This window comes from Thamnophis sirtalis, unplaced genomic scaffold (assembly GCF_051295495.1).
Source record: "Thamnophis sirtalis isolate CommonGarterSnake01/CBP01778 unplaced genomic scaffold, rThaSir2_p1.2 scaffold_6, whole genome shotgun sequence".
Taxonomy (NCBI): Eukaryota; Metazoa; Chordata; class Lepidosauria; order Squamata; family Natricidae; genus Thamnophis; species Thamnophis sirtalis.
The window spans coordinates 37,253,632-37,277,480 of record NW_028261386.1 but is presented as its reverse complement, the minus strand read 5'-3'; the positions used below and the strand labels follow the sequence as shown (position 1 = coordinate 37,277,480).

Below are 23,849 nucleotides of genomic sequence, written 5' to 3'. Positions count from 1 at the left end.
TAAAGAGAATGAAAGCATTTGCAATAAAATTATGTAACAAAAAGAGTTATGGTAACTTGAAATGTGTATCAGTTGTATTTTAAAAAGTTTACTTATTTTATTATGTTTATATGACAACTTACAATCAAAGTCCTCTTGGCAGCTTACAGTAAAATAAATATTTAAATGTAAATATCTTCTGCAACCAAAAATGCCAGGCATACAAATTTGAAATATAATTAACACGGCCACACTTGCTTTCACTGGAGGATTGAATTGGGCTAGTTGACAGGTGGAGAAATGGTATTCCTGAATGTTCTCTGATGTAAGTTAAATGTAGCTGAATTGCATTAAGGGCAATTTTACAGACACACACACACAAACATAGAGTGAATTTTAATTAAATATGATTACTGGTCATTCATGTATGAACAAATTCCTCTTGTGTCATATTAAAGAGAAATTTGCTCTTTATGAATTTATTTCCAAATCTGTACAAAGCTCTGTATTTTCCAAGTGATATCCTAAAGCAGGGGTGTCAAACTCGTATTGTCATGGCAGCGTCACGTGATGTATCGGGACTTTTCCTTCCCTAAACCAGGCGGGGTGGGGCTAGCATGTGACGCATCTGCCCCACGGGTCACAAGTTTGACACCCCTGTCCTAAAGCATTCACTGTTGCAATGAAATATTTAAATCAGCTTTGTTTCCGCCAGGGTGGATTTGATTTAAATCAAGTCAATTTAAATCATGATTTAAATTACTAGTAAAAAGGCTAATTTTTAAAGAGCAACTGTCATCTCTGTCCTGCAGCGGCTCCTCCCCTGAGCCGCTATTGACCTATCGACAGTCCCAATATTGCAGAATATACAGCCTCATGCTACATAACTAAGCTCCATTTCATTCTGAATAAACTAAATTATTAATGTATCTTAAATAGAAAACTATTTTCAGATAGATTTTTACTCCAAAAGCATTTTATTAAAATAAATTTGATAAAAATAAAAAAAATCCAATTTAAATTTAAAAAATCTTATTTTTTGATATATTTTTAAAAAAAACAAAACAATTTTTATCCACCCTGGTTTTCACTAAAATAAATGGGGAAAGGGGAAGGAGGAAAGGGTTGATTTTAAAGCCAGATAAACCATTACAAGCATATACTGTATACTGTGTCCTCTAAGAAGAAAACAAGACTTTTTATTGGGCTAAAGAGAATTCCCAAACTGTTATGTTATTAAAAGTGGAAGTACATGCCAGCTTGCACCTTCAGATGCAACAACTGCTTAGACTTTCCTTTGATATATATAATTAAATTATGCAAATGAGTTTGATGTTAACTAATTGTAAATTATTAGTCATTTATCTGCTCAGTACATCAATATTTTTTTCTTAACCAGAAAATACCTTCTCAATGCAGTTTTTAAAAATGCGTCATCACCCAGATGGCTATGCAAAAGGAGCTAACTAGATTGTACTAAAAAGCTAAACAAATGTTTGACATTTATTCAGGATATAACATTAACTTATTACAAATTTAATCACATTTATACATATACAAAGTCACTTTATGCCAGAAGTCCTGTCAGCTACATAGAAAATACTATGTATAAACTGGAATTTATTGGCAATCTTATCTGATCATACCATTTTAGCTACTATGGATGTTGAGCTACTACTGTAGAGCAACCTTCCTTTTAAGCATTAGAAATATAATCAGAGCTGTCCATAAAGCATACCTTGCCACCAGTTCTTTTGATTTTGCACTGAATTCATAACTACTTTGACAACAACATTTATGAGGAAATCAGGTCACAGCTATGCTAGCTCCACAATACGTCATCATCAACATATTGACCTAGCAGCTTTCTTACCTTTTATCCTCTTAAATCCCTCCTTTATTTGATATTCAGTGATGGCATTTTCATTATCTGATTTCTCAGAAAAGAATGCCTTTTCAATCAAGACTTCAATAAGTTCTATCCTACTATCAACCTAGAAAACTTTTTGTTCCATCACCAAAAAAGGATGCAATGTTTTTACACATGTTTGAAAGTGGTGGATATAAGTTTTAAGATTGTTGATATTGCTGAATTCTTATACTATGACAAACGATTTCTTCTATTATCTCAGAACTTCCTACATTGTTTAAAACTGCTCTTTAGTGTTTCAATCTTATTTCTCTCAGCCCTGAAATTGGACCTGCAGCTTTCTGCAACCAATTTGCCTCCTCTGTCATAATGACGAATGTGGCAAGGAGTTATCCAAAACTTGTTAACATTACTGGGACTTCTTCCAATTGTTCCTTTTGGTTCAGTATTGTCCAAGTAGTAATAAAAACCAAATGCACCAAATTACCACATTCATTAAAAGCCCAAGTTTCCTACTTGAACATATAGAGATAAGTGAAGCAAAATGAAATTCAATTATAACTTTATTTTTCCATACTGTTATCTTCTTCAGTTATTTGAGGAAAGATTCATTTTCCTGTCAAGAGATTTTGTACATTCTTTTTCCTTTACGGCCTGCACACCACAAAATCATTGCATTTCAAATAGACACCAACTGAACTACATTATAAAGGACTGCAATAATCAAGGCAAGCAATAATATTATTTTTCACTTCATGTGGAAACAAATATTGCCTTATTATACAATTATGCTGGCTCTTCTTTAATATTTATATCTACATACTGCCCAAATCTACCAAACCGCTCTTTTGACATCAGCCCATCTACTCTTCATTCCCTGTGCTGCCTTCACTTCTTTCCATTCCAGTTTGACATCAAGAGCTACTTCTTCTGATTCAGGATCTTCTCTGACTGGTCCATTATTAGGCTTTGCAACAACAATGGGCAGTGGGCCACATTCTTCACGGAATTCTACCACATAGAGCTTCTTCTTGTTTGCTAGCTTTTGATGAGTTTCCTGTGGGGATAATTCAAAGAGAGTATTCTAATCTCCAGAAACGCCAATTCATCCGTTTTCAAAATTTAGTAAACCAATAATTTCATAGAAGGTAAAAGCTATCCTTAGCTGCTAGTTTTAACTCTTTAAAAACTTTACTGTTTTTAGTATGAAACATAGTATCCCTTAGCTTCAGCTTTAATTTCAATATTTTAGTATATCAGGAAAGATGGACACAATAGCCTTTGGTAAGGAAAGGCTGAAAGCCTGAAATGAGGAGAGAAAGTTCAAGATTTGAAAAGTCAAGACATTGAAAGAATAATATACATGTGAACAGTTTGTTTGTATTGAATTTTCAATCCAGCAATATTTGTCACTTACTAGTTCTTCAAACTAATTCCTAGTTCTTCTTTATACATACTAGTTCTTCAAAACTATTTTGCCTATTTGCCATAATAATGTACTGGCATTCTTACTACCAAATGAGATCCACTGGTTGATTTCCACCTTTACAGATTTTCTTGGCATAAAAATGACTGGAAGTCAGATGAACTGAGATGATTTCACAGACATATGATAATAATGAAAGCAAGCAAGCAACCCAGTCAGAAAGCAAGTTCTAAAAATCACAAATGAAGCTGAATAAAATACAGCAATATTATAAAGCTGAAATTTGTTTGTTTGAAAATCCTTCAATGAATGAAATGAAAGCACTCCCCTCACAAAACAAAATTTAGCCAAAAAGAGAGAAGAATGGTAAAAATCAATATATTCTATATAGGACGCAAGTGGCATATTTCAATAATAATGGATCAGACAGCAGACGGTGAGAGAAAATCTCTTACTTGCCCAAAATCCAAGAGTGACTGTCACTCAAGCTGTTAACACTAGGCTACAATAAGGAAAACAAGTTTTTTATTTGGCTTCTGATTGTCATACCTGGGCAAAACCCCTAATTGATTTAATTTCATTCACCTTTATATTGCATCAATGTTGCCCTTGTTCTGCACCTGCCTCAAGTGTCAGCCATGGCAGAGTTTTTAAGAACAAATACAATCCATCTTTGGATTGTAAAAAACAACAACTTATTTTTAATCAAAACTGGAGAAAATTATCATACTCCACAAACCATGTTTAGGAGATCAAGAAATTATTTTCCGGTATTCACTTTAAATTAATTTGAACATTCCATCCTTGTACCTTCCCACTGCACTACGGCAAAGCACAGTTCATAAAATATCATTACAATATAGGTCCAAGTTAATATTTTTAACATACTGAGAAGCATGTATTAGTCTCTCACTTATTTTTTACCTGATTAGCTAATCCCTTAAAGAGACATGTGGTGAGATTCAGTATATTGTTCGATCCATAAACCCTGGCATACATGTCTTTAACCCCAATCAGTTTGCAGATTGTGATGATAGCGCGGTGACAACGAAGTCCATACCCTGTGAAGAACAATTTAGTATGATTCAAATAAAAATGGCAATATTATAAACAGCAGCTATTATTACATTTTTTCAACTTATCTGAGGACTATATTATTTTAGACTATCTACAATAATGTATTCTTAGAAGCAGGTTTGCTAAGTGCTTCAAAAGGTGATGAATTTCTTCCTAATACCAGAAATGTCCAGTTGCAATTCACTTGAAACAGCAAAACCTAATTTAATCTCCTTCAGATATTATTCACATGCCTTGTTTGTTCCTTGTTTGTCTTTTAAATAAACATTTTCTGTTTATTAATCTGTATTAATTAGCATGTTTACCTTTACATTAGCTACTTCATGAAATTTATTTAATTTAGTTTTTGACAGACACATATCATCCGTAAAAAAGTAAATGTTGTATTTTTATTTTTAAGATCTTACTATTCATACTCCTCCTAATATTTTGTTTGATATTATTGCAATTAATATTACTATAAGATCAAACAAAATGGGTAACAACGGATGTATTTGTTTAGTGTGGTTATTTATTTTAAAAATGTCTATATGAGAAGTCTGCTAAAATGCAATCAATGGAATATTGCTAATACAGGAAGCCGAGCGGTATGTCGGTTGTAAAATGGAATGTAGAATACGTCTCTTCGTAGATTTATACTTATTTTTGAAGTAGATATTCTACTGTCACTTTCATTGAGAATAATAGTCCTCTTATATTTTCCAACAGAAACTTGTTTCATGAGGTAAGGCTTATAAAGCTTTTAAAATTCCAAGTCTGACCAAATGTATTTTATGAAAAAGCTACAAATACAGCTCTTTGTGGTTATTTCAACTGCAGGACCAATTATCACTCAGTGATTGGAGAACAACTGTTTATTTCTCATGACAACAGCAGATGTGCAATTTATTAAATGAGAACACTCCACTGAGATAACTATATGACTACTGGACAATATTTTTATCATTGATTCTTCCGCAAGTAAATATTGTGTTCTACGTTACTTTGTGACTATAACAGACTAAATCCGGGCTGCTATTGAGGAGTTTAAAAGAAAATTAAAGCCACTTAATTGAGAAGGTCATTGTAGAGTCCAAACTGGATGAATATTAGCTGACTGAATAAAAAATACTATACATTTTCCCTATAATAGAAATTCACAATTTTATATGCAAATGTCTTTTTTTTACTCACCTTTGTTTTGCTTCTTCATCCGAATTGTCGTTTTCTTAAAAGTGGCTGCAATATCATGATAAACTAAAATAAAAACAAAATATTACTAAATAGGTATTTTGAATCCTGAATGATTTCAATGCACAATTTAAAGCATGTTTACCATTTGTTCACAGAAAATCTAACTCCTATACAGAAAGCAATACAGCAGTGGAAATGGAAACATTTTCATTTGTTGAGTGTGTATTGCTTTGAAAGTTGTCTGAAGAGCAATTTGTATAGTGTTTACATCTTTAACTATATGGCACCAGAATGAAAACCAAGTATTGATTTTCTGGTTCTGAATCTTGAAAAAAGACAAAACTTTTGCTTTTCTATTGCTAGGATAACATAAATAATAAGGCGGTTTGAGGCAATCCACAAATTGGTGCAATTAATTTATGTTTGTGTGCTTTATCTGAGGTGGCTAATTCAAATGAATCACAGTAGTTAACATGCATTAAAAAAAATCAAGGCATAATCTGAAAGAAAAGGCAAAATAATCCTGCTAAAATTAATCAGATGTTGATAATTTTGTGGATGGGAGAGGAAAGGGCCTAGGGAACTATGCAAGCACCCTGACATTTTCTTATGAATTTGGAGAAATTTATGCAAAAGAATGAATTGGTGTGAGATTTATTTAAAAGAAATACACCAAATAAAAGAGGAGATGGAGTTGCACTATATATAAGAAATAACTACATCTCTACAGAAATAAAGCACAACAATGATGAGAACTATCTTGAATGTATTTGGGTCAATATTAAAGGTTGGGGGGGGATGACATTGCCATAGGTCTATACTACAGACTACCCAACCAAGCAGAGGAAGTAGATGAACTTTTTGCTAACTAAGGTATGTACGAAGCACATCACAATAGTAATGGGGAATTTTAACTACCCTGACATCAACTGGGAAATAAACTCTGCACCAAGGGGAAGATCCAAAAGGTTCCTAATGAACCTAGCAGACAACTTTATTCCCCAAAAGTAGAGAAGGGAACAAGGAGATCAGCCATATTGGACTTAATTCTCACTAACAGAGAGGAAATGATAGAAGGTGTTGAAGCCACAGGAACACTGGGGGCAAGTGACCATGCAATATTGGAATTCAACATTATACAAACACAAGTAGTAGAACAAAGTCAAACTAGAGTCTTGGACTTTAAGAGAGCTAATTTCAATACATTTAAGAAAGAGCTTGGGAAGAATTCCATGGATGAGAATCCTCAAGGGGAAAACAACTCAAGAATCTTGGGAAATTTTGAAACGTGAGATTACAAAAGCCCAGTCTAGCACAATACCAATGAAGAAGAAAAATAACAGCTCCCAAAAGAAACCAGCATGGCTACATAAAGAACTGACAAATTGAAAGACAAAAAAGATAAGTCTAAAAAGTGGAAAGAGGGGGACATAACTAAGACAGAATATCAGCAAATAGCCCGAGCCTGCAAAGATGAAGTGAGGAAAGCTAAGTCTCACAATGAAGCTTTTGCTTGATACAAAAGTAAAAAATAACAAAAAAGCTTCTTCCAATATGTTAAAAACAAGAAAAAGGTTAAGGAAACAATTGGTCCATTGCTGGGAGAAAGTGGCAGGAAGGTGACAAGCAACAGGGAGAAAGCAGAACTATTTAACTCATTTTTTGCATCTGTCTTTACACAAAGGGATAAAACAGTCCACCCTAGCAAAAACAGCACCACAAAAATCAGATTAGGAACACAAGTTGAAATAGGGAAGAAAATGGTAAGTGAGCACCTGTCTACCCTAGATGAGTTCAAATCACCAGGACCGGATGGATTACACCCCAGGGTTCTGAAGGAACTGGCAGACGAGATCTCAGAACCACTGAATTATATCTTTCAGAGATCCTGAAGCACCGGGGAACTGCCAGAGGATTGGAAAAGTGCTGATGTGGTTCCCATCTTCAAAAAAAATAAATCCAGGAAACTACAGACCTATCAGCCTGATCTCAATACCAGGAAAGATTCTGGAAAAGATAATCAAGCAATGAATTAGCAAAACACCTAGAGGTAAACAAAGTAATAGCCAAAAGCCAACATGGGTTTGTCAAAAACAGATCATGCAAGACTAATCTTATTGCATTCTTTGACAAAGTGACAAAATTAGTGGACCAGAGGAATGCCGTCGATATAGTTTACTTGGACTTCAGTAAGGCATTTGATAACGTGATAATTTGATAGCTCAACGTGTAGTCCTCAATGGAACTGCATCTTCATGGAGGGAAGTATGCAGTGGAGTACCTCAAGGCTCTGTTTTGGGCCCAGTACTTTTCATCATCTTCATCAATGATTTGGATGAGGGAATAAATGGGGAAGTCATCAAATTTGCAGATGACACCAAGCTGGCAGGAATAGCCAACACTCCAGAAGATAGGCTTAAGATACAGAAGGAACTTGACAAACTTGAACATTGGGCGCTATATAATAAAATGAAATTCAATGGTGAAAAGAGTAAGGTTCTACATTTACAATGAAATGCATAGGTACAGTATAGATCAGCAATGGTGAACCTTTTTTGGCTCGTGTGCCATTAGCGGGGGCAACGAACCCCCCCCAGCACACATGCGCACATGATAGGCACCCCCCCCCAGTTTTTGCATGCTTTTCCCCCCTCCCCAGGCTCTAGAGGCTTTATAGGAGCCTGGGGAGGGCGAAAACAGCCTTCCCAGTCCCCCAGAGGCCCTCCGGGAGCTTCAGGAGCTTCCCTGAAGCCTCCGGAGTGCAAAAAACCGGTTCTATGGGCAAACTGGAAGTTCGTGAACAGACTTCCGGTTTGCTTGTAGGGCCCGTTTAAGCCCTATGGAGCCTTCCGGAGATAAACGACCCTACAAGCAAACCGGAAGTCACTTCCGGTTTGCTTCTGGGGCTGTTTTTAGTCCTCGGAGTCTTCAGGAGCCTTCCCTGAAGGCTCTGGAGGACTAAAAACAGCCCTACAAGCAAACCGGAAGTGACTCCTGGTTTGGTTGTTGGGTCATTTTTTGTCCTCCGGAGCTTTCAGGGAAGCTTCTGGAAGGCCTCTGAAGGCTCCGTAGGGCTTAAACTGGCACTACGAGCAAACAAGTTCGTCCCCAAACTTCCAGTTTGCCCATTGGGCTGGGTTTTTGCACTCTGGAGGCTTTAGAGAAACTCTTGAAGGTCCTCCCTAGGTTCCTATAAAGCCTCTGAAGCCTGGGGAGGGTGAAAATGGCTTTTAAAAAGGCTGAAATCAGCCTTGTGTGCCTGACAAATGGCTCCGCGTGCCACCTGTGGCACGTGTGCCACCGGTTCGCCATCCCAGGTATAGGTGGTACCTTCCTCAATAGTAGTAACTGTGAGAGGGATCTTGGAGTCCGAGTGGACAACCATTTAAATAAGAGCCAGCAGTGTGCAGTAGTTGCCAACAAAGCCAACACAGTTCTAGGCTGCATAAACAAAGGGATAGAATAAAGATCATATGAAGTGTTAATACCACTATAATGCCTTAGTAAGGCCACACTTGGAATACTGCATTCACTTTTGGTCGCCACGATGTAGAAAAGATGTGGAGACTCTGGAAAGAGTGCAGAGAAGAGCAACGAAGATGATAAGGGGACTGGAGACTAAAACATATGAAGAACGGTTGCAGGAACTGGGTATGTCTAGTTTAACGAAAAGAAGGACTAGGGGAGACATGATAGGAGTGTTCCGATAGTTCAAGGGTTGCCAGAAAGAAGAGGGAGTCAAACTATTCTCCAAGGCACCTGAGGGTAGAACAAGAAGCAATGGGTGGAAACTAATCAAGGAGAGAAGCAACTTAGAACTGAGGGAAAATTTCCTGACAATTACAACAATTAATCAGTGGAACAGCTTGCCTCCAGAAGTTGTGAATGCCCCAACACTGGAAATCTTTAAGAAAATGTTGGATAGCCATTTGTCTGAAATGGTATAAGATTTCCTGCCTACGCAGGGGTTGGACTAGAAGACCTCCAAGGTCCCTTCCAACCCTGCTATTGTATTGTATTGTGTTGTGTTCACCATTAAATCATCTTTCCAGCCAGCTTCCATGCTTCCAGTGTCTTTCTCCCAGCTTGGAACTGAACCAGATAGATATTTCTCAATGGAGCTCATACTCCCTTCTCCAAACCTCTGCTACTGTACTGTATTGTATTGAGATGAAGTAAAACAGCTATTCGTTCATGTGGCCAAAAGAAAAGTTTCAGATAGGGCATACTTTTGCAAGTTCATGAAACTTGGATTTTCAGATAAAGAGATGAAAGAAATAATCAGTTTTATAATATCTGGGGGAAAATACTGCAACTAGCTGACTTTTAAAATTTCAAAATGTATTTCTAAAACTTACTTGTATGATCTTCATATCTTTCAACATACTGTAAATGGCGAATAGCTTTGTTCTTTGCCTGGGGAAACAACATTAGTTTAAAAAACTAGAATGATTAAGAAAATGTACCAACTCAATTCTAAAGTTAAGTCACAGGTCTGATAAAAGAGAAAATATTAAACTTACTTCTGGGTCAATTATAAACTACAATCTAGTACTTATTTCAATTAAAAGAATCAAAATAATAGCTGGAGGTCTACTGATGTTAATATTATTATTGTTATTAATATCTACTCTCTTCTGTGCTATACTTTTAATAACTGTTTTATATTTTTAATAATGCTTGTTTTACAACATTTATTTTTTATTTAATTGCTGTACACCACTTAAGTCACTTTTTGTGAGACGGATGACTATATGCATTTGCTAAATAAATAAAGTCTTCTATACTTAACAAATTCTTCCAGATTATTTAGTATGACATGACATTTTAATAATTTGGGTCATAAAATATTAATTTTTGTCAGCTTTCTTGAAGTCCCCAGGAGGCAAAAGCTTCCTCAATCCAGATGCCCAAATAAGGGGCTAAATTTAATCTAGAAGATTGATATTCAAGAGAAATGTCAAGTCTGAATTAAGGAAATCTTATTGTTCTTCGCCTAGAACTTAGCAGAAAGATATGAAAAATAATTATGATACTAAAAAACAAAGCAAAGAGATGTTTAATTAATTCATCATTCTTTTAAAAAAAGAAAAGGGAAAATAAAATGGTCCGTAAAAAGTAAAAAAAAAACCCTCCAAAGAAATTATATTCCTTCCAAAGTCTTAGTTAAATCAAAATAAAAAAGGTTACATGCAGAAAATAAAAAACAGTTGCATATAGTATTTAGAATCTTATATATTTGTTGATTTCAATTAGTCATTTTTGAGTATAACCTTGAATGATAAATTGGCTTCAACTGAGAGGCCTGATCAGGTCCTTTTAAACTTTTGATAACCTATTATTTTCATCAAAATATAAACAAATCAGTTTTCTTATAATTTCTTTCCTTCTCCTCTCCCCTCAGTCTAAAAAAGTTAAGAGCAATAGGGATTTATTTAGCACAAAGAGAAGCACAAAGAATCTGCGACCTACTGCACTTCACCATGAATGCAAATGCAAAGCCATAGATTCTGTATACATGACAAACAACATCTTTCAAGTGGATGCTCTTCCCTGACTTTTAAAATTGTGAAATCCTCCAAATCTGCCTTTTGAAAACACTGCAATTTGTTCAAAATGATAAAGAGGAGAAAAAGGGATACACTCTGCAGAAGAACCTATCTATCTTTTGAGTGCCCAAGTGCAGCAATGGGAATTGAGTGAATCTTGGCCACAAGTGGCAGCAGTGAATAATAACATTTCTCCATCTATACCAATGTCAATTCATTGTCCTTATTATTCCATGAATGATGTCTATGGAATTTGTGATGAGAAGGACAGCTGAAGGACAGAGTGTTTATTTCGCACACAAATTCAGTGTCTGCCAAATGCATATAAAAGCAGCAAGTAGAAAGTGATAGGAAAGCTTGTTTATCAGAAAACACGGCCTGAGATATTTAACATTTTCCAAATGGATTCAAAGAAGGGTAGAAACAGACGATTATGACTTTATATCTCAAAACCACGGAAGCAAAGACAGACTTTAATAACAATAGATGATGTTAAGCTTTTGCATTACATACTTTTCTTAGTGCATTCTTCATGTGAGATGCTTTTCCTAGAGCAAAACCTGATAAATACAAACGGGCTGTTAGAAAACAAACACCACAAATGGAAACTTGCAAAAAATGAGGAAACTCCTATATATAGCACCAATGTTCTTTATATGAGAAGATTCTCACCCCAGGATACCCATCATCTTGGCTCTTATCTTTTAAACTTTTTATTCTAATTTTAATTGTTTTAAGTACTTTTTAACTTTTTATTTTATTGGAAGCTGCCCGGAGTTTCTGTATTAGTAAGATGGACAGCATAGAAATTTAATACATACTGTATATACATACATTCACACATATGTTACATTACATACAGTACTAAGGTTTTCCCTTATCTATGTAATATTAAGATTCTATGCCGGTTTCCCCCACCCGGAACTAGAACTTTTAAGAGCTGCAAATATATCCAAGTAAAAAGGAAAAGATCTGCCCCCTTCCACTACCCCCAATAAATATGTCCTTAGCTCCTGGATTAATCTAAGGTCCAGTTTTTGTTCAGCAAAACTCTGACTATCATAAGGTTTTTAATTATATATTTTTTTTAAATCTCACAGATGAATATGGCTAATTATATTAGCTTTGTTGCTGGGCGGGATTTTCGTTCTGAACATAAATAGGTCCCTGATGCTGAGCTTTACAATCTGGGTTGTGTTGCTGCTACGAAACAGATTATTTCCAAGAAGACCCCTCTTGACAGATTTAGAAAGCTTCCTTCCCTGTTTCTTCAGTCTTTGCCAGATTTAGGCAATACTGTGTTGTTTCTACATTTCTGTCCTAATATAGAACCTCTCTCTCTTTTACTTCTTGGTTGATTAACTCATATACTGCATACATTTAAATTCTACCAGGAGAAATAGGACAAAAGCAAATAATGGGGCTATACGAAACCAAATGGTAAGAAATAAATGAAAACAACATCACAGATGAGATGAAAGCAGGAGATGTCTTCAAAAAATAAAGGGGGGGGGATTTGAAAAGCCTGCTGCTGGCTTGCTACCACAAAGTGAAGATAGTTAAAAGCTCATTCATTTGTCTATCCTTCAGTACATGCTTATATCTGAAGTGCTGGGGGTTATCAGAGAACGCTATGAATAGCATCCATTTTCAGTCAAGCCTGTTTAACAGAAGCAACAACAACCTCATTACATACAAGGAAACAGTATCAACACTTAACGTGATTCTCCATCTTTCTGCAGAATAATATTCAGAGAAAGTGGATTGCAATATATGTTCAAGGTTCAGGGTGCCTGTTGAGCCACGTCCAATGCTATCATTTCCCAAACCTTAAATTTAATGGGATCTTTTGCATCTCAGCACGAGTCTGGATAGTTAGAGCAGACAAGCTATTTGTGCTCTTCTCTAATTCTAAAAGATGCCTGCCTGATGCAATATCCCCCAAATGTTAATGCATTCAACAAAAGGGAATTTCTACCTCTATTGGAAGGGATTTACCTATAGCTTCCATGCTTTGAGTCATCTATTGGAGGACAATTACTTACCAGCAGATCCTTTTCCATTGCCAACAGCCACAAGGGCCCTCATGGATCTTTTTCGGCCTTCATTTGAAGTCATGTTAAATACAGATCTTAGCTGAAGGAAAAAGTAGCAATTATTCAATTTGATTAGACGGATTGAGTAACATATATTCTAATTTTTTAAACATGAACAAAGATTTGTGATTTCCCCCCCCTTCCTCTCCCAATGATTTGGGGTTGGAAGGAAGCTATTCATTTGAGAAGCAAATAACTCCAAGATTATTATACTGTTTTTCTGAGGTAGACATGAAATCAGGGACCCCAGATGCTCTCTGAGCTTGGTTGTTTTCTTGCAGTGTTTCATTACTCAAAGTAGGGATAATGAAACTTCTGCAAGAAAATGTATAGGCTGCTCTGACAAGAGTTCTAGGCAGGGTACAAGGAAGTCACACGCAAAGAAAAAAGGAATACAACACAGACCTGACTAAAAGCTATAACAATATTTTTTTCAAAATCCCATTGGTCTCTAATGACTAACTGCCCTAATGGCCAAGTGCCTCAACTACCAAGGAAAGTAATAATGGTAAGAAAAACCAATTACAGATGTCAAAATGTTGCCTGTCTCTATTGGATTGGCACTGTTATTATATATAACTTATATTAACATCGTCTAATATAGTAGACCTGTGTTGGCAAAGCTATGGCACACAGAGCCCTCTCTGTGGGCATGTGCGCTGTCGCCAGCTGCTCTTCTGGGTTCCGGCGCGTGCATGCACCTCCAGTTTCGGCACCTGGTGCCCAAAAGGTTAGCCATCACAGCAGTAGATGGTTTTTCATACTGTGTCCCACAGAAACCTAAGGTTCAACATGACCTTTGACTAGGTTCCACGAGAGAGTAAAGATTTTTTAAAAATCATCTAAACGTAGCCAATTTTCCACCACTAGTTTTTGCCCCTTAATCAGGGATTCTGGGGACTAAAAAAAAAAAAAAACCCTAACAAGTCCCTTTCAGGATTTAAACTTTTTTGCACTACTGGATCATATGTATGTTTTAAACATTTTCAAATATTCTTTTACAGATGGCCTTTGACTTACAACCATTTATCTGGTGACCATTCCAAGTTACATTGGCACCTAAAAACCATGACTTATCACCAGTTTTCACGCTTATGACAGCTGTAGCATCCCCATAGTCACATGATCAAAATGGGGACGCTTAGCAACTGGTTCATATTTATGATTTTTGCAGTGTCTCTTGGTCATGTGATCATCTTTTGCAACCTTTCCAACCAAGAAAAAAAAAGGGGGGGGGGAACCCAGATTCACTTAACAACTTTGTTATTGACTGAACAACTGCAAATGATTCACTTAACTACCTTGTCAAGAAAGGTTGTAAAATGTCACAAAGATTTTGCACAATGTCTAAATGTTAACATGAATAAAGTAGAGCTTGTACATGCATTCTTATGGAAAAAGGGAATCTTTAAGGAGAAAAAAATCCACATATAGGTGATTTGCAAGATATGCTCTCTGCGGTAAGCAAACCTTGGGTCAAGGTATGTTTCTTAAGATCATACACTGATTTATGGGAGGAAAATGTGTGGCTTTTATATTATCAGAAAATATGTCTTAAGAACCACTACTCTAAGATTATTCTCCAACTTCCCAATTCTGGATTAAATGTCAGAGCACCAGGTGTTCAATGTTCACTCTGAATAATGCTAACCAAGAAGTCTTATTAAATCAGGATTGAAAGATTAGCACATTCTAACTAAAAGTAGATACGGCTGCTGTAGACTAAGAGAACACAATTCCATGGACTGCCCGGTATTTCTTAAAAATGTGTGAAATGTTGCATTGGTATTAGACTGCAGATAAACTGGGGGATGAAAAGGCAGGAGACCAAGGCTCCTTTCTTCCTTTTCCAGCAGATGGCAAAAGCAGCACATAGAAACAAGTCAACCAAGAAGTGACTGTCTTTAAAAAAAAAAAAAAAAAATCCTACCCACGTCAGCTGTTTTTGTGCAGCTGAGAAAGAAAATGTGCCCGGTCACCCATCACAATCACAGCTATCACATCTCTCTCAAAATTCCACAGAGACTTTTCAAGCTTGGTCACGTGTACGGGCAGCCATGGACTGGCACTACTTTTTTCCGTTCACTGAGCACTGGCAATTAGTTTGCTTCCTTCCCCTTTGTAGGAAAAGAAAATAGCTCGGTGCATAATTGCCTTGCTAAGAAATTTATAATTCTTACAGATATGAAAAAAAAAGCCTCTACTTTGGCTTCAGTGCTAGCATGTCCTTGAGAATGCAAGTAACAACTCCATGCTAAACATAATCACTCAGGAGTCCAATACCTGCTGCACAGCAAGATTTTTACTTAGCAAATTAGAATGCACACTTTAAGGAATGGGTGATGAAAAAGAACATGCTTGCACAGATGTATGTGTAAAGGTGAGGGAGAATCACAAGTACACGGGTTACATCCAGGTTGCTACAGAACAGCATTTCTCAACCTCAGCAACTTTAAGATGCGTTGATTTCAACTCCCAGGATTCCTCAGACAACACTTTCCTAGACAGTGGACAGAAAGATAAAGCTACAGTACTATGTTTTCTTTTTAAAGACTGCTCTATTCTGTTAAGTAACTAGAATTGTAAAACAGGCTAATAGATGTATTTAATCCCTCTACAACTGCTAACTTGTCAGTCAAAGCAAAAGTTATTTCAATAGTAACAAACATCATAACTCAAAGCTCAATATAGGAAACTTTAATAACATTACTGTTAGATATTAAAGAGACATCAGGGAAAAACTCTCTTTCAGGTTCTCTCTTTCAGGTAATGTGGAAGTGTAACCTTAAATCGTGTGCACCAGTTGTGACCCGATGAGAGGGGAGGATCAAAGAAAATATATCGAGAGATATAAAATATGCTCAGTATAGATAAATGTAATGATAAACAAAATCTGTAATCTCAGACTATAGCTGTTAAAGCAGAAATATCATGAGCTACTCTGTGCTGTTATAGAGCAGTGACAGAAATCAAAATGCCAAGGGATCTCAGCTTATGGACTATTAAGAAAATAATCATTGAAAGCATAGCAAAATCTATAGTTACATAGATCATCAGTAGGAAGCAGGGGTATAATTCAGCAGGTTCTGGAGAACCAGTAGTGGAAATTTTGAGTAGTTAAGAGAACCGGCAAATACCACCTCTGGCTGGCCCCAGAGTGGGGTGGGAATGGAGATTTGGAAATATCCTTCCACCAGAAGTGGGGAGGTAATGGGGATTTTGCAGTATTTTTCCCCAGCCACGCCCACAGAACCAGGAGTAAAAAAAAATTGAATTTCACCACTGATAGGCAGTACACAATAAGTTTCATTTCATATTGCATGAGATTTGGAAGAAATATGTACTTAAACCTTACTTTTATGGGTTTCAAACCAGAAATTTGGAACGAGCTCCCTGTTGAGATCTGGACCCTTACTACCCTTCCGGCCTTCCGCAAAGCGACTAAGATCTGGCTGTTCCGGCAGGCCTGGGACTGTTGAATTGTCCAGCCCCACTTCAGGTTTGTGACTGTTGTGCAATTTTAAACTGTTGTTTTATTTTTTTTATATCCCCTTCCCCCTTTTTATTGTAAGCTGCCCTGAGTCTCTTTGAGAGTGGGCGGCATACAAAATTCAATAAATAAATAAATAAATAAATAAATAAAATTGAACTTCTGAACCATTGTACTACATGTATAAGTTTTCTAGTTCTGGTGCTCAGCAATACAGGAAGGGATGTGTTGCCTTTAGTATATACCAGTTTCCACATCTTTAGAAAACTTCTCATTTACCTTTGAACAAAATCCGAAGGGAACCATTAAGTATTGCTATTATGGCACAAGCTTAAGGTCAAAACAACATCTCTTAATGCAGGCCAAATACCCTTCACCATAAATTACTTGTGTACAAAGAAAAGTCTGAGGGTGAAGTCTTAGACAAAAGCTAGGAAGCTATTAACAAATGCAACATCCAATATGCAGATATTTACTATCCTGTTGCATCAGCAAGACAGATTAATCAGTGTTTTCAGAAGGGTACCATTAGGATTCATTGTTCATAAAATACTAGTAATGCTGCTTTGGCATCTTTGTTCAAAAAGCAGTTTCTTCTACAGTATAATTAATTTTCAGGAAAATGCTGATTAGCGTAGGCCAACAGTCAAGCACTCTTTAGAACCATTCCCCTTATTAACAGAAATGGAAACAAAAGTAACAAAGGGAACTATACAATCATATAAAAATCTCCCACCATTAATTATTCCATGGTGCCATTTCTGTCTGACTTACTATTCTATTATTATATCATTACAAGTTGATATAACTTGTGCATTTTTGATACAGTTTGATATATACTTTAGAGTTGATATATACAGTTGTGTTTTGTTAGGTTCTGTCCAATTTTCTGTAACTTGCCAAGAATGGTTTTTGTTGATTAGATGGCCAAACGAATGTTTTAAATAGATAAATCTTAAATATTAATGAGAATATACAGAATATACAGATATATTACAATACTGTAGTGTTGCTTGATATATTATGAAAGTGTGTGGATTGCTAATCACTTGTTATAATGCTAAGTTATTATTTGCTGCTTATTATTTTTAAAGCATTATTTGGTGCTTTAATGTTGCTGCCCTCAAAAGAAAACACACATTTGCAGAATGATCGCAGAACACTATGAAAGCGGGAAGAGGAGGACACAAAATTACAACTATTTTTATACTGCTTATAATTTAAAACTTCCTCCTCTCCAATGAAAAACATAAGCTTAACAATTACATTCTGAATTGTTTGCTAGTCCTTCCCAACTGTATAAGAGTGACTCAATATTTAAATCGTTAGTTGCAAGATTTTAAGATTTTTGTGAGAAAAGTACATTCATCTTAACTGACAAAACCTCAGCAGCAGTTTTCAAAAACCTTATTCTTCAAGTGTTTTCTGACAACACTAATAAATTTAAATCAATGTAACTCTGAATTAAGTTACTGTAAGGCTAAACATTTTCTAGTACGATGGTTTCAGATTCTTTCTCCCGATGTAATCTGCTTGATTTGTTGCATTTATTTAATGTTAAATGTTAAGAATTTTTGTTGGGATCCTTGTTGTAAATAGCTCATTGCTTCTATTATATTTGGAAATCAGCCTTCTATTACTAATGCCTCTTTATTTCTTGGAATGAGTACAGGTAGTGTACTAAATAGTGACTGGGCACTTAATGACAGTTCCAAGTTACTATGGCCTCTCCAGAACTACATATGATCTGGTTCTGGAATTTCAATGGCTGCAACACCCTCACCCACCCCACTACAACTATGCGATCACATTTTAAGTGCTTGGCAACCAGCTTGAATTTACTGATTTTTGCAATGTCCGCAATCATGTGACCATGATTTTCAGCATTTTTTCTGGTTTTCAGAATTCTGCTTTCCAGAAAAAAAAGCCCATTGAAGAAAATGAATTTCTTTAACGACTGTGGCATTAGCTTACAACCACTGCAAAAATGTTGTACAATTGGGCACGATTGCATTATGACCCACTGAATGATGCCATGATTTACAACTGTAATTCTGAGTTTGATTACCGTCAAACACTACCTGTAACACATTCATTTAAAAACTGAAGTAGAGCCTCTTAGGACAGCAATCAAGATACCATTTTAAAATTGAAACAAAAATATGATGCTCTTTGCTTTAAAGAGTATTAAAATGAAATTTAAATTTCACAGTTCATTATAATTAATTTAATCCCATAGCACCTCAAATAGTTTGTTCAAATGCACTTGTGACCCATCTTCATCTATTTGTCTTAATGGCTTGATCTGTATTTGGTTGTGAGCTTTTTGGCGCTCTAAAATCTTTGGATGGAAAACAAGCAGCTGTTGAATTGCCTGTGGCATTAAGGGCTTAACATGGAATTCTTTGCCCTAATTTCTTCTAATCTTTTTGCTGAGACATCATAAGCTCTGCTTTCATAATTTGGCTAGTAGAAAGATACGCATTCAAATTATGAATGGCCTCAAAAGAATGGATGGATTTTCTAGTCTCTCTCTTAAGAATCTTAATTTTTGTCTTGTAACATTACCTAGGCCTTGTGTCCATGGAGATAGTATTGAAAATCTGACAGACACTTTGCTATGATCTGTGCCTGGATGCTATCTACTTTTGAAATAGCAAGTTGCCTCAAGCTGTATATAGCATGTGTCTGCCACCACTTGAACATATGCTCAAAAATCTCAGTGACAGAGCACATGCTTTGCGTTCAGATATCTCAAGTTTAAATCCTTGGCTTTTTCTATTAAAAAAGCAGCGGAGTTTTTTTTCTTTTAAAAGTCCCACTGCTACTATTAATCACATTTCTAGAGACACTAGACCAAAATTCTGGTGTAGTGTAAGAGGGGTCCTTTGTTCTTTCATGCTCCACAAGGCACCTTTATTTTGGTGGCAATCTTAACAGGAAAAAAAATGAAGACGCTGAATGATTTCTTTAGTTCTATCTTCACAACAAAAAACCAGGGAGATGCCGAAGCCGAGCACTTGCTCCCAAGAAGGGAATCAAGACATGATTGAGATGAACAAAATTATGCAAAGTGTGGATAAAGTAGAGGGGCAGAAGCTATTCGAACCAGAAACCACCCAATGAAAGTGAATCCTGAAAAAATCAGGACAAAGAGATTTTATTGTATACAGTGTGAAATTAAATTTTGGAATTCACTGTGAGATGTGGTGCTTGCTGGCTTTAAAAAGGATTAACCAATTAATATAAATTAAGGGCCATTAGACTTGAGGGCAGTGTGATTGCTTCAGAAGACCATCTGCTGGGAGACTAGTGGACTACTTTGTGCAGTTGACTGACCACTATGAGAACAAGATACTGGACTAGATGGGCCAGGGATCTGCTGCAGCAGAACACTACTTACGTTATTACTTGTATACATGTACTTGTACTTATATGTACAAGGTCAAATGATATTAGAAGACCCTCAAACAACAACTTTATTATACATTCCAAAGGATTTGGTGGATTCTGTTCTTTTTTTCCCTTCTGAGCAGCAGATTTACAGATATACTTTGCTAACGCAACAAAAGATTTTATACAATATTGATGGTCAGACCAAAGGCACTTTCAATACTTGATTTAGATCTGAGATATGCAAAGCTTTCAACTTAACTATTTTAATGGTACAGTTCTGGGGTTAAAACTACCTGATGTCAAAGGAAAATCTGCTGATTGAGAGAAGAGTTTATACACAGAACAATTTAAGACCGATACCTTTTCTCTCCATGCTCCCATTACACATAAGGCTAAATTCCACACATAGATTCTTCTCTGTTTGGCATATTACATTACTTTAAAGGTAGACAAAGCCAGCAACAGTATGGACTGAGACAACCTTCAAATGTATCTGGGTCTGTGGCATCCAGCATGATATAGTGTATTAGAAATAAAACAACTTCCAGATAATTACAAATTAGTATTTAGCCTGTTCATTTTTTCAACTCTTTACATAAGAGATGGGTTGCTGCTGGTTCGGCCTGGATCGGCTGAACTGGTAGTAGCAGATGTGGGAGGCTCCGCCCACCTGCATGCTTATGTGCGAATATGCACGGGAGCACGCTCGAACCGGTAGTAAAAAAAATAGCAACCCAACTCTGCTTTACATGTTGATTAAAATAAAGAAGAGGGGAAAAATTTATTGTAGCATCTAAACCCAGGGTCTTCTTCTGTTTCTTCCAAACATTTCAGAATAAAAATAAGCAGTAACTGCAATGCTGGGCACACTGCCAATGGAACACAATTGACGATAACTACGAGCCAAGATTGAACAAGGGACAGTGAAAATAATTTTAAAAAGACTTGCATGAGCATTTTTTCCCTCAGAGGACCACCAAGTCAGATATGTAATTTAAAAATCCCCCTTGATAACAATGGAAGTGGGTGGGAGATTTGTATGAAAAATCACACCTGCATTAGCATGACAGTCATTTCTTGCAAGGCATAGTTACTTAAAGTATATGTGTTTGGCCTTTTTCCCTTCCAAACTTGTTCACTCCCATCGGAAGAAAGCAAAGCTGACCACAAACTTTGCTTGATCTGCCTTAGTGGAATATATAAACTTGGAGAAAGGATCAGGGACCATGATCAAAGTGCATAAAAGGATCAGGGGCCAGGACCAGTGTATAAAATCACAGGTAGACAATGAAAGAAGTGGGCAGAGGAATATTTTTCTCCCTTCTCAATAGGTTCTCCAATAAAGCTAAGAAGATTTAGGACAGAATCATTCCTCCAATGCTACATTAATTACCACAGAATGTGTTGATGACCACTGATTTGGGTTAGGTCTAGAAAGAAATTGGATCCATTCACAAAGGATAGATCTATCTAATATGAAACTAAAAGCCAACTATGGGAAAAACAAGAACAGGTTTTTTTCCAGCTCCTGCTTCTGAGCCTACTCTACTCACCCACCTTCCGATGGCTATTATTAAAAGCAAATCAATAGTCTATGATGGTCTTTGGCTGGTTCCACCAAGGACTCTTGTCTTTTTATAGCACTTTTATTCTAGTCTACTTTCTCTTTCACAATTTTTTTAAAGCCCATGATTTTATTTCATTTGTGGCATTGGAGGAGGAATAAAAAAAGTGAGATAAGAATTTCTTTTCTTCTCTCATCGCCCCAAGGCAGCATCTTGATATTTATGAGAAAAATGGTCAAGAAGAGAAAAGGGTGTCAATTGCAAAGAAATCATAACCAGCCTATTAACTGCTACCTCAGCATGATCAAGATTGAAGGTAGGAAAAGATACGGCTGCTTTAAGGAATTGCAAACAGTTGACATATTTATACTCCTGCATACTCCAGTGCACTTCTTGAAGCCTGAATTTTATTAGTCCTAATAATTATGTTTCTTCAGAATGAAGGACCTAAATTAGAGTATTAAATTCTCTTGAATATCAAGTACATTTATAAAGCTGGTAAAACATCCTAGCATTGTTTTAAAATTCAGTTAAAAAAAACCGTAACACACAGAATTATAATTTAATTTACTAGAATAAATAACTCTACCAAGTAACAAGAAATTAAACTGAAATGGTAGTACAAAAGTTTTAACCTTAGATCCAGTTGTCTGCTAACTATCATACATGGTTAATTACATATATGCAATTAAGATTGGGTCTGGATGGGACTTCCTGGGAGGAGCCTACTGGTGAAGGCAGCAAAAAATCAGCTGCCTCCGAATTCCTGGCTACGTACCTGTTTAGAGGATCTTCCATCTGACGTCTTATCAGGTTTTCTTATCCTTCAGGCAAGAGGGAAAGAAGAAACTGTTTTGCTGGCAAATGCTCTTCGATTTTTGCAGCTTTTGTGCTTGCAAGGAAAGGGGGGCGAGCCCAAGGCAGAACGGCTGTCCGTGCTGGGAACTTCAAACTGCCTTGTGCAGGACAAAGTAGGTCTCTCCCACTCTGCTCTAAGTTTTGTTTGATTTAATCTTATCACGAGCTGAATCCGTTTACTGCGAGGACAATAATTGCTTATCAACATTTTAGTTTCTTCTCTTTTTCTCCTCCGAAAAATTATTTACTCAGAGGCTTTTAAAATGGCGCCGAGCAGGCTGGTTTCTCCGGTAATAACGAACACTTTTTGCTAATCCTCACAAGACTTCAAAAGAATTCAAAACAAAAGAGATAGCTTATCAAATGTTTTGGTTTCACAATAGAAGAATTTTACTCCTTCATTAACTTTGTTATTTGGAAGTTAAATGGTGATGAATCTGTTGAACGGTCTTGTTACAATGTTTACTCACTGAAAGTTTTGCCAAGCCTTAAACTTCAAAATAAAAGCCTCTTTACTTAAAGCTGCATATTTAGGCGATAGAGTTTTATTAACTGCAGGCAGACAAATTCTGAAATGGCCTCAAAACCAAATATTAACTTGAAGTCTTCACCCTCTACTTCCAGGGGTACACCCTCAGTGCCTGGCACAAAGCTGCAGCCTCCGCTTCCTACGCCCCCTGCTGGGGATGTATTAACGAAAGAATTTTTTCTGAGTAATCTAAGCGAGGCTCTTAATGCACAGACAATTAAAATGGAAGATAAATTTAGAGATAATAGAGAGGAGAGAAAAGAGGAAATAAAAGAAATGAAAGAAGAAATTAAAAGTGAAATTAAAAGTGAAATAAAAGGACTTAAACAGGAGTTGTATGAGAAATTTGAGGCTAAGGTTGATAAAATTAGAGACGACATGCTGAGTCTTGTAACTGTATTAACAGAACATATTTCTGGAGTGGAAGATACTCTAGAGGTTCTTAATGATGCCAATGCTAACTTGACATTGAAAACAGAGGTGGTGGAACAAAAAGTGGAAAATGCTGAAAAAGAAATTATTATGATACAGTACCGACAAATGGAGCTTGCATTAAGAGTAAGGGGGCTGCGTGAGGAGAAACAGGAGAACCTGAAACAGATCCTATCGGAAGCTTTTGACCGCCTGATGGGAAGACCAGGGACCAACCAAGGCTGGCAAATTGACAAAGCTTACCGCGTTAACTCCTGGCTGGCAAAGCAGAAGCAGCTTCCTCGAGACATCGTTATATATTTTACTACAAGAGAGTTCAGAAATATGGTACTGCAAGCGTCTTATAACACTAAGCTTCAAATTGGCGGTCAAGACCTGGCTGTTTTGAAAGAGATACCACCTCAAATGT

The 23,849-nt window shown here is 36.4% G+C and overlaps 1 protein-coding gene across 1 annotated transcript in view; it reads right to left on the bottom strand.

Moving 5' to 3' along the window:
- Positions 1-1,141: 1,141 nt before the first annotated feature.
- MRPS5 (mitochondrial ribosomal protein S5) overlaps positions 1,142-23,849 on the bottom strand; it is a 42,748-nt gene continuing 20,040 nt past the window's right edge. Inside the window, exons 6-11 of the mRNA XM_014060801.2 lie at positions 13,120-13,210; positions 11,588-11,634; positions 9,884-9,941; positions 5,526-5,588; positions 4,200-4,336; positions 1,142-2,906 (exon numbers count right to left, since the gene is read on the bottom strand). Of these exons, the coding sequence (XP_013916276.1) occupies positions 2,682-2,906; positions 4,200-4,336; positions 5,526-5,588; positions 9,884-9,941; positions 11,588-11,634; positions 13,120-13,210 (621 nt within the window). The 3' untranslated portion in view covers positions 1,142-2,681. The remainder of the gene's footprint in view (positions 2,907-4,199; positions 4,337-5,525; positions 5,589-9,883; positions 9,942-11,587; positions 11,635-13,119; positions 13,211-23,849) is intronic.